We start from the raw sequence: 12,055 nt of genomic DNA on the forward strand, positions 1-12,055 counted from the left end.
GAACCAGTACAGCCTCTGGCGTGGCAGCACACTCAGCTCCAACCCAGGACTCACGGGTACAAATGGGGGTGTCGAGGCTCAGATGTGCAGGGATGGTGCAGACGTGCTGTGTGTATAGACTCGCTACTCTAGACGACGACGCTGGACCATATATGAAAAAGATAAGCGATGACCCAACCACAACTACTACTCATATGTACAACCATAAACAGCCACCAACGGCTCATAAATGTCAGTATCTAAGTCTATCTCCACTGAGTGGCGGTGGTGACCTGGCCACGATGTCCACTAGACCATCGTATCCCTGCCACATGTCATTGCCCAGCGAATCTGTCCAGTGTGAACCAGACCAGACCAAAGTTGGTGTGTGAACCAGACCAGACCAAAGACCAACTGTGCTCACTGTGTGTCCTGTGAAAGTGACACTGTAACCTGCTACAAGACAATCCACTATCCTCTGCAAATTTGTGTAATGCATCCAAAAGAATGCCTACGGCTCAGGATGTAGGCCAATGGGTTGATTTCATGCTCAAACGGCAAGTAGTCCGAGGGGTTTACTTCAGCGCACGCGGGTTCTATGAAGTCTTGCTGGCCGACATGGATGCTCGGGACGCTTTGCTTGAAATGTCTCCTCTTTTCTTCAATACGCAGATGACTCATGTACTGCCCTGGGCTCTCACCAAGGACTATCAGAGTTTCATTTGTCACAAGTGTCCCGTCTGGGTTGAGGTGGTGGATTTTCCTCGCACCTGGTGTCATTTCCTTCCTTTGCTAGCTGCTCAATTGGGCAAAGTCATTTGCCCTTCGAAGCTGGACGCAAATACAAACCGTTTTTGTATTATGTGGGACATAGATATCCCCACACCAGCAGGTATTTCCATCGATTCTGGGGATGTAGTGGTTGGCAAGCGTCCATTTAAGCTTAAGTGGGACAAATTTGCAAACTCTTGCTTCGGATGAGGCAAATTCGGTCATATGCAATCCAAATGTCCGGAATCAAACTTGCAACCACCACCTTCAGTTGTTCCTACTCCTCAACCACACTCAAATCCGAAATCTTCTGCTGAAGTTCAAACCAAAGGTGCTTCAACCTCCTCTCCGACAGCCGGGGTGAATAAAGGCAAGGGGAAACAACTACAATTGTCTGCACTTTTTGCCTCTCCGAATATTAAAGACAAAGGCAAAGAACAGGCTTCAACCTCCCAAACTTGGATGTTGCCCAATAAACCCGTTAAAGCTACTACAGCCCATTTTCCGGCATCTTCTCGTAATTATGTGCCCCTTTTGAAGAATGTTGCTCAGAAAAAGCTCCCTTGTAATGACAACACGTCTTTGGCTGAAGCTTGGGACAAGGTGGTCCGCTCTTACAAGGAAGTTGTTACAGGCGAAGCCTCTTCATCGCAAGATGCTTTTACTTTCAAGCTTCCGGGTCTAGGTCTTGACCCACCTTCTCAGGTGCTTGCAGCCGGGGAGGATGTGTCGATGGGCACTGGTACTTGAGTTTCCTCCCATTTTCTCATTTCCTCCCCCACTGTATATAATATCAGAATGCATAGTTGTTTGAATTGCATCTCCTATAATGTGCCTGGGTTATGCAATCACGACAAGTAGCGGTTAACCTGGCACTATGTACATACATGTCAAGCAGATATTGTGGTTCTTCAGGAGCATAACCAGAATCAATTTGCAGGACAGACCTCTTATCTTGCAGGCTACTGGATAGCTTATGCAGGCTCGGCCGGCTATTCTGTTGTGCTTATACTTGTTCGACACGAACTCTTCCCGACCTTGGTTTTCAATGACCCAGCTGGGAGATGGATGGTCATCCAATGTATTGTTAATGGAGAAGTTTTTGAATTTGGAGGCTTATATGCATACACAGCTTCTGTAGATAGGGCACAGTTGTGGAGTGCTATCTCCTCTTACTATTGGCGTTCTAATGCATTTCTCTGTGGGGACTTTAATAATGCACCTAACCATGCAGATAATACTACTGGGCATTCTCACATGCTTCATACGGAACGGCAATTGTGGGATCAATTTATGATGACATGTAATGGGCTTGATTTGTGGCCCCTATCGCATGCGACTGATCCAGGATTCACTTTTCAACATAATGCTCAATCTATGTATCGCGCTCGGCTAGATCGCTGGTATCTTTTTCACATGCAACAGTATGATGACTTTGTATGCGAGTTGAGGATTGATTATGCTATGTGTCTTTCGGATCATTTTCCTGTATGCTTGAAGCTTCGTTTTGGCTCTTTTGATGCCAATGATCGCCTGCCCAAGAAGAGGCTTTTGCATGTCAATAATGCTTATCTCAAGCATGAGCCTTTTCGGGCTATGATTGTGGATATCATCCAGCGTTTGATCTCCCAGATGTATGTTGATATGGACATAGCCTGGTTCCGCTTTGTTATGCGTGTTCAATGTGTTATCCAGATTTTGGTAGGGATTATTTGTCACAATTAAGGGAACAGGTTAATCAGGCGAAGGATGCTTGTAGCAGACTAATGCACTTGGTGAATCATTCTTCTCTTACTGACACTCAAGTGACTGAGTTGTTTTCTGCTCGCGCTGTGTTACGGCACAATGATGAGAGGAAATTGGCCAAATGGCAGACTCGAGCTCGACAACAAGCTTTTGCAGATAAAGGATGTTCTTCTAAACAATTTTTTCCGGCATTTGCATCACTCCAGGCAGTCTCAAGCTATATGAATAGTTAAGTTACCGTTGTGAGCGAGATGAAAAAACACACAGCGTCTCTATAACGACCCGACACACACTCTTGGGAAGATACACACACACACTATGGGGCACCACTCGGCTTACACAACACACCTGGCCGAGACAGGGAACACACCTCTGGAGTGAGAGGAGAGAAACTATCCACTTGCCCACTCCACACAGAGACACACACACACACACACCCAAAAAACTCAGCTCAAAAGAGGAGAATTTCTAATGTTTAGATACAATTGAGCTTGGGCCAACACCAATGGGGCAAATAGCTCACACAATATAGGTAAAATAAGCCAGATACAATCACAAACTAGAGCAGAAACTTCGCTCATAGGAGAAACTTACACAGAAAAACAGCAGGAAAAGAGTGAGGAATTTGGCAAAATGGACAGCGCCATCGCGTCCGGAACGGCCCAAAACCCCAGTCTACAATGTCAAAGTGCTCAAATCCGACCTCGGATGAGCAGTTTACGGCCAAAACAGGCTCCAAAAACACCAAAAACACACCTGCGGCTGTTCCTCCTCTCTTCTCCACGTTTTTTCTGGTCTTCTCTCAGTTTTTTCAGTTCCCACACTTAGCTTTATTACTTGGGCACCCTTGGCCTTTTAGATGACCTCAAACGGACCCCGAACAGGCCAAAAACTGACCTCGCAGTGCATAGTTGTCACCTTTTTTCATCATTCGCACACCTGGCACTCATCTTTTTTCCAATAATGCATCTCGCCACCACGTGAAGTGGCCCCAAAAAGTGGTCCTAATGATGACCTTTCTGCATAACTCTCACAAGAAAACACCCATGTTGTGTCCGTCCTCATCCGCGTGCAAATATTGACCTCGTTCGCCCTCCTGACGCCACTAGATGCCATCTGACGCACCTGCTGACCTCACGTCGTCGGCCCGCGGATAGCTTCCTCGAGAAGTTTTACGCGCTACCAACTCCTCCTTATTGTAGAAAAAACACACTAGTATTGATAATAGTGAAAATCGCTGCACTATGTACATGCTGTCCTACCTGTACACATGTGGGCCCCACGTAACCACCTGGCTATGGAAATTGGGTAATCCTTTATTCGATGCACCATGCATGTGTATGTACATATGCGCAATCCCTTGCTCAAAAAAACTCCTGACACCGTCAGGGGAATGGACCTCCACTTTACAAGAGCTAGCACTAGCCCTACATTCTCATTATGGCAAGATTTTTGAGGCCCTTCTTCTCCCACGAGTGCAGCTTGTCAAGTGCGTCGCATGTTTCTATCACATGTTACTCCCATCCTTTCGATGCGGCAGGCTCAAGACTTGGAGGCTGTTTTCACTGAGCCGGAATTGTATGCAAGCTTGCTTGATTTGGGTCGATGGAGAGCTCCTGGTTGGGATGGCCTCTCTGTGGAATTTTTCTTGTCCTTCTGGGATTATTTAAAGATGCCTCTGTTGTTCATGATGTTGGAGACATCACTCTTGATGCCTATAGGATTTACTTTGACTGTTTCTAGCTTTCGGAGCCTTATAGTGCTCAGCTTTTTGTATCCCTTTCTTTTCGTGGATTTTCCTCGCTTTGAGGTTTCCCACTTTGTGTATGTGTGAGAGAGAGAGTGGATCTTGCTTTATCTTTAGGTCACTTGGGCCCCATCGGACGGGGTTCCATAAGTAGCTGGGAACTTCTTTTAATTTTTCTTCTTCTGATGTTGCTACTTCTTAGGGTTTAGGCCCCTCGGCCAGGATGTGCAGGTTGGCTCCATTCTTCAGTGGCTTGACACGTCAGCAGTTTGTGACATCCCCCCTTCTTGAAAGAAAGTAATCGTCCGCGATTACAACATATCTGCAAAACAACTCAAGTTAGCTCAAAAATTTCCAAGGGTCATTCCGAGGGACAATGAGTTTTCTCATTCCAAATTGGAGCTCTTGATATCTTGGGTCGTTGGCTTCCCAGAAAAATCTCATTCAATAAGGAATCCCATTCCAGATTGGAGCTCTTGAGGCCGTTGGTTTCCCAAAATAATCTCATCCAATTCAGAGTATTCAGTGGTTGGCACATCACAATGCAACACAAATGCTCACATATGCATGTTACAAGACACAACAAACAACGGCGTTGAGCACTCCCTCGAGACAGACGGTCTACGGTATGAAGCTACTAAACGACTACCTCGTCACTCCCCCCACAAATAACTAAAAAAGGTTCAGGCTATGAGCTCAAAGGTCTAGTACAACTGAACGCTTCCCAAACCACAACCTCCATCGCTTGGAGGTTCAAGCATAAACCAAACGTTCCCTAGACATCCCGTCTGCGCCGTTCGAAAGTTTTCTAGCATACAACGAAATGCTCCCCAGACATTTGGTCTGCATCCTTAAGTGGTTTTCAAGCACACAACGAAACGATCCCCAGACATCCCATCTGCGTCGTTCCGAGGTTCAGACAATACAAGAACAGCATTTCTCACTACACCCGAGAGTAAATCACCAAGCATTGAAACCAGTATTAAAACCGCAATCAAACAACTCAAATTGGCACCAAGACAAGTTTAAAAAATATACCATCCATTTCAAACAAATTCCAAACAGAATCACCAAACAAGTTCTCAAACAGATTCAGAAAACTGCTAATTCAAACTGAAGAAGCATTCTCGACATTAGTCGAGCTCGAAAGTCGACTTGCTTTCCATTCTGAAACCTGCATCAAAATTAGGGTTAGATTTCTTCCATAAGGTTGTAGTTGACCGTAGCATGGTCCATAAACTCTTAAATAGTCGAAACAAGCCTCGACAGACAGTGTTCTTGTGGCAGTGATGGTAGCCCCAAGATATACCAATCACATTGGACCTCCAAGGTTATCAGTTCGGGAAGAGACACCTAGTGCAAGATGTCCAAAAATTTCAAGTTGTAATCTGCTAGGGTTTTTGTGGCAAGTATTTCAGGATACCCCACTCTGCCAGAAGCTAGACTTTGAAGAACAATGTCTGAAGGCATATAACTTCGGGCAAAAAAATTTCTTGAAAGCTTGCCAAGTCCTTGGAGTATGCGGCTTGGTAGCTATAGACATCCACCACTACATGGCACAGCCTCTGAGAAAAACAGCGGCTTGAAAAATCCTCGATCCTTCTCTTGCAAGTGATCTTTATGGCTTATGCCCTGTAAGGCAGAGCGATGAAGACAGAAGCGCGCCCGATGCGCGATGTAGTAAGGGTGGGAGTGCCTAATAAGTCCGGGGTGGGAACAGGAAGATTCTTTGATAAAATTTCATGTAAAGCTTGGAAGCGCCATGTTGCTCTGTCAGCTCTTTACCACCTTTTGTTTCTCCTCCTCTGTGATCATCCGTACCTGCTCCTTGATGACCTTGATCTCCTCTATCACCAAGGGCTGGAATTCCCCTTCTTCCAGTCCACTGCTTACTCTATCCGCAAGCTCTCGCTTGAGGGCTGTGACATCTTCTCTAAGTGCTTGTAGCTTTGCGTGCAAGTCCTCTTTCTCCTTCTTCCATTGCGCGTTTTCATTGAGGAACATTTGAAGAAGGTTGGCCTTCTCTTTCCACCATCCCTCCGTCTCTGCTTTCCATTCTTTCATCTCCCTTTCCATTTGTGTTATCCACTTGTTTGTAAGCACAAAGGTTGCCTTCGTATGGGGCTTACATACTGGCGAAACGTTCATGGCCTCCACTGGCGAAGCACTCATGGCCTCCATTGGCGATGCGGGTATAGCTCGACGATCTGGCTCGGCTAAGTCCAGGCGGAGAAGTAATAACCACAACCCGAATGCGGGTATATGCACTACCACAGCCCATTGCGGGACACTCGGTCTGCTCTGCCAAATATCCAGAGGCTCAGCCCCATTTTTGTTTATTCACGATACCTCACCATGTGAATATATTTGTTGTCCTCAATTATGCATACATTATATAGCTGAAAATCTGTCTGCTAAAAGAGAGGCAATTCTGGAAATTCTATGCCTTTGAGAAAATTGCAGAACCGGTAACCTTGTAGCCGACGTGCTGTGTAAAGGGCTTCGCGGCAACCGCCAGCGAATGTAGAAAGTAGGTGGAGTGCAGCCCTGGGTGAAAGAAAGAAAAAAAGAAACCGGTCGCGGCAGCAACTTGCAGGTTTCGCGCGCTGAGGTGAGTTCACACGCAGGTGACAGCAGCTCGTGCTGGTCGTCTTGCTGTTGCTGCTGCACCTGCGCGCCCCTCTTCTGTTGCACCTACACGCCCCCTTGCTACCGCGCCTGCGCGTTCTCCTGCAGTTGCACCTGCTGCTGCCGAACTGCCGAACTGCCCTACTCTGCAGTTCTGTGCTGCTGTTGTTACACCTTCGTGAGCCCGTCAGCAGAGAGAGTAGGAAGTTCAAAACCTGTTCGAGCCCGTAAGCAGAGAGAGAGAAATGAAATGAAATGAAATGTTATATTAACGTCTTCAAAAACCTGAGGATAAACCAGAGAGAGAGAGAGAGAGAGAGAGAGATGAAATGAAATGAAATGTTATATTAACGTCTTCAAAAGGCCAGAATGACCTATGAGACCAAACTGATACAAAAGTGGTGAATCTGTTACAATGTCTGGGTATCTTAGTACTAAAGTACTAAGTGTGAAAAGTGTGAAAGTGTGAAAATAAATGTGAAAAACTAAATACAAAGTATTAAATAAACTTCTTAGGAGCACTCTGGGTGTCTGGACTCTGGCTAGAATGCTTCTAATCCTTTGTTGTAGTCTCCTCCGGTGAAGTGTGCTTCTGCATCTCGGTCGTGGTCGTCTCGATTTCCTAAGCTCAATCGCCCGGTCAATGAGGGTGCCTTTGGTATGAATGTGGGTACTCCTTTGTGCTGGCTGCTGGCCTCTTGCTTCTCCTTCCACTCCGCTTCTCTCGATCCGAAGAAATCTGTGATCTGCCTCTGAGGCTGTAGTGCTCTTTGTCTTCTCATTAGATTATCCGTGTGCCGATGTAGTTCCAGTAGGTACAAGCCTAAGCATCTTTGATCTTGGTATTGCATGACTCTATCTAGAGGTCCAAAGCCTTCTTTAAATAGGCAATGGAAACGCCCACGTATCTCATAGTATACGGTGCAGTGGCATATGTAGTGTAATCCTGTCTCCGGCTCCATTCTGCATAACTTGCAAATTCTGCTCTCAGGTGGGATTCCCCTAAATCTGCCAAATTCAATTTCCAACTGGTGTGAGGATGTACGAGTCTGACCAATAGCACATCTCAAACCATGAGACAAGTGGGTATCCATGTAGCTCGGGCGAATCACAAATCCATCTTCAGATAGCTGTAGGAAGTTTTCTTTGTAGTCGGCCATCTTCGTGCCCAATTCTTGTGTACTGTCTACCCATGTCCTCTTAGTATCCAACTGTATAAGATCCTGAGGGATGATTTTATTAATCTCCGTTCGTGTAATTGCCAGTGATGGAGCCTCAAGAGAGTATTGGAAGGGGGGTAATCTTTCCATACTGAACCCGTGTCTCTGAAACCACAAGGACAGTTGCGCATACCAGCATGATGTATCCCCTTTCATTGCTAATTGTCGAGAGGATTCGAGGGCCAGTCTAGTATATCGGCAATTATTTGTATCCCACAAACCATGTATAAAGGACACTGATCTGGTAAGAGCTTCAATTTCTATCGGAGGGGCAGCTAGTTCCACTCGGGTAATCGCGTGTGGTACGGAGGCCTTGGCTGCGAGATGACCTGCGAGAGAGAGAGAGAGAGAGAGAGAGAGAGAGAGAGAGAGAGAGAGAGAGAGAGAGAGAGAGAGAGAGAGAGAGAGAGAGAGAGGGAGTGGAGGAGTTAGAGAGAGAGAGAAGTGATTATTACCTTATTGAGCCAATGAAAAGTCTCTTTTTCCATGATTCTATGTTGTCTTTGTAATGAGTATCTTCTGTCTATTCTAAAAAGTTGAGCATTTTTAAAAAATATCCTCCCTTTTTTCATTAGCAAAAAGGGGAGGCATCACTAAGGCCTTACGCCTTTGGAACAGGCCAAAGAGGTTCCTTCTGTTGGTGAACCCACATCATAGACTAACATATTTTTGAGTGGCAACCAAAGGGGCTGTGCCTCCCCCCCCCCCCCCCCCCCGCCGTGGCCCTCTTTTTCTTTCTCCGGAGCGTAACCTTAATTGTGAATTTTCGCTCTTGCCTTTTTACAGAAATGTATAAACATTACAGAGCTCTCTTTGGACTACTCCCAAATCTCAGATACTTCTCTGGAGCTTATTTCTATTAATTGCAGTAATCTTCGTAACATTTCAGTGAAATGTTGCAAAAAGGTGTGTGTTTCGAGATCTCTTTTTTTCATAGGAAGAAATTTTTCGTACTTTCTGTCTCACTTTGGCATGACTTTTTATTTTACAGCTTACAGACTTGGGGTTGAAGGCACTTCATCATTGTGGAAGCCTTGAGTCTGTGAATTTGGGACAAGCCTCAGGATTGACAGATGGGTCCCTGATAGCTATATGTACCGGCAATCCCCTCTTGAAAGTTCTGGTTTGTATGAGCTTGGAAGCATATGATATCTTTGTATTTCTAGAATTTAGCCTGGTGACTTAAAACTGCACTCGGGTTGTAGGTGGCAGGTTATGGGCAGGTCTCGGACAGAGGATTGAAGGCTGTTGCATCTTGTATGCATATGCGAGAACTCGCACTGAACAATTGCTTGCGCATTACTAATAGTGGGATAAAGCAAATTGCAGAAGGGTTTGTAACCTTTTTCAGCTCAAGTTTACTGGTTTCGGAGTCTGCTTGATCTATGGCTTTTAGATTCGTACAGTGTAGATTTTTTTGTAATCTTTGTATCTTTATGCTTTTATAGTATTTGTATTTACTTGATTTTTTGTCACAGTTCTCCTGGTTTTTGTGCATTTCAAATTTTGTTTAGCTTGTTTTGTTTTGGATTGCCCAATGATTAATATGGTTTTTCTAATTATTGTATTTATTGTATTTCTGTATTTATATGGTTTTTATAATTATTTGTTGTTTTTATTATCATTGTATGTATTTAATGTTTGTATCTATATGATTTTCATAATTATTTGTTGTTTTTATGATTATTTTATGTATTTGATTTTTGTATCTACATGGTTTTTACGATTATTGTATTGATTTGATTTTTGTATCTATATGGCCTTTATAATTACTGTATTTGTTTTTTCTGCATTTGAAATTTTATTTACTCTTTTGTTTTGGATTAAGCAGTTGCCCAATGCTTCGATTCATCTCGCTCAGCTATTGCGAGCATATCACAGACTCAGGCGTGATTTCACTTGCTAAGGGCTGTCCGAGGCTGCTCAAAGTTCGCCTGGATGGATGCCGCCTTCTTTCGAATCCATCTGTGCGCATCCTTTCCATCACAAACAAAAAGTTGCGGTACTTGAGTATGCAGCATTGCATGAAGCTAACTGATGATGTCTTCCAACACCTCCTCTCAGCTTCCTCTCTGAGATTTGTAGATTTGGGAAGGTGCGGCCGTGCCTACATGTCACTCAAAATCTTTTTACCGGTTCTCTTAACTGCCAAGAAGTTCAAAATGTGTGTAATGTATGTATGAGTATGTTTCTTTGGCTGTGTGTTATTCTAAAATTAGTGCTTACTATTGGTACATGCACAGATACATGTGTGTTTTGCATATTCATCTCAAAATTGATTATGAATAAAAGAAATACTTTTTCTACTAGCATACACATGGCATGTGCATAATTTATGAGTATGGATAGTACCACACTTAATGGACAACATGCACACGCGCACGCACCCACACACACACACACGCACATTATATGCGCATGTGCATGGGCACATATTTGGGCAAGCAATAACATGTACTTCCGAGGTATATGTTTGGTTTGGCATGTGTGCTTTTTTCGATTGGCACACAGGCATGCTAGGGCAAAATGCACATGTTATGCTCCTTATGTTTCTCATAGGTGAAAATTGTTCATATTGCAGGGGAAAATTAAGCACTAGTGGATTTGAGGCTTATCGATTACAAAGACCCTTGGTTGAAATTTGTATTGATGGGAGGCCCTATTCTTGACCTGATACCTTGTGAAATTGATTAAATGAAGACAATAGAATTTTGTATATGGCCATGTATTGATGACTTCGCTTATTAGAATAGCCATTGTGTAGCATGCTCAAATTATTAATTCTTTTTTTATAGAGGCAACAATCCATTGTCCAACAAGGGGCTATGCATTGACTTTGGAGTTTTCTCAAACAAGGGAATTTGACAGTAAAAAGGGATTTCTAAGAGTATTTTTCAAGGGCCTTGCCTAGAATTTGTACTCCCGAAGGAGCAAAGTCTAATTATTGAGGATGATGAACGTTGGAATCATATCATTGAAGGGCCGTGATGTTCCTCATGTTCACTTAGCGTCGAGTAAAGCCTTCGTACAATTGAAATTCTCTAACTGTATCTGTTTGGATCTAGAAAAGCATTGTGATAGCTTATTTTTAAGAAATTTTTGGAAGTCCTACAGCGAGTAAAAGTTTGATATGATCAATTCTTTCAAGGAATTTTTTGGAATAGCTATGAAAGGTGTTGTTCATATTCATGTCCTTTGGTAAAGCTGCCTAGTCTGGCTGTGTGTTGTACAAGTGTTGGAAGGGTATGGTAAAAGCAGGAATGTAGTTCTTGGCATCGTCTTAAAGTGATGAGCGATAATTATGGTTCATTGTGAGATGTTTAAAACCTCTATTTTGAAAGAATGGCTGCATAGTTTGTTGATCAGTTTTTTAGTTTTTACTCTTGGTAGCTGCGATGATAGTTAAGTTAAAGACAATGTCGTCATGCATGGTGCCACTTGGGTTGCATTTTATGGTTGTTTGGCTATTTACCACTTTATGTGGCTTGTAGCCTTTTTCTTTGAGCTTTGCAAGTTCTTTGGGCCAACTTGGCACCTTTATGAGCTCAAAGTTGGGTGATGTATTTATCTTTGGGTTATATGGTCTAGGTTTGACCGTAGTGTAATTTTAGCATGGAGATATTGTGTCCAAGAACTTATATACTAAACTTCTTGCTGTGTCTCTCTCTTATGTTTCCGTCAAGGTCGTGAGGAGGGGGGCAGAGCATCTGGGCCGTCTATACGGTGTCCATTATTTTGCAGAATCTCATCGACGAGCCATGGATGGCAGCCAGCTCAGCACCCAGAATATCAGAGCCCATGCAGGCCTGTAGACGAATAGGCGCATCCCAGATCAGCAACTGGAATCGCACCAGCTGTCGACACCTCAGCCCTCGTAATTTGCCAAGCTATAATTGCTCTGCATCTGCCACGTCAGCACGTAGAATCCGCTTCGCTCTGTGACTGTCAACTGTCTGCAGGTGGT

The 12,055-nt window shown here is 44.1% G+C and overlaps 1 protein-coding gene and 1 pseudogene across 2 annotated transcripts in view; both read left to right on the forward strand.

Moving 5' to 3' along the window:
• Positions 1–11,187, forward strand: part of LOC147439123 (uncharacterized) — a 107,486-nt gene extending 96,299 nt beyond the window's left edge. For both annotated transcript variants that reach the window (XM_086484249.1, XM_086484250.1), the window contains 5 exons: positions 8,878–8,997; positions 9,083–9,214; positions 9,297–9,424; positions 9,923–10,186; positions 10,673–11,187. In XM_086484249.1, coding sequence (XP_086340375.1) covers positions 8,878–8,997; positions 9,083–9,214; positions 9,297–9,424; positions 9,923–10,186; positions 10,673–10,760 — 732 coding nt within the window. In that variant the 3' untranslated portion in view covers positions 10,761–11,187. The remainder of the gene's footprint in view (positions 1–8,877; positions 8,998–9,082; positions 9,215–9,296; positions 9,425–9,922; positions 10,187–10,672) is intronic.
• Positions 1,626–2,751, forward strand: LOC147439125 (uncharacterized; annotated as a pseudogene).
• Positions 11,188–12,055: the final 868 nt, after the last annotated feature.

This window comes from Adiantum capillus-veneris, chromosome 16 (assembly GCF_014529385.1).
Source record: "Adiantum capillus-veneris isolate H3 chromosome 16, ASM1452938v2, whole genome shotgun sequence".
Taxonomy (NCBI): domain Eukaryota; kingdom Viridiplantae; phylum Streptophyta; class Polypodiopsida; order Polypodiales; family Pteridaceae; genus Adiantum; species Adiantum capillus-veneris.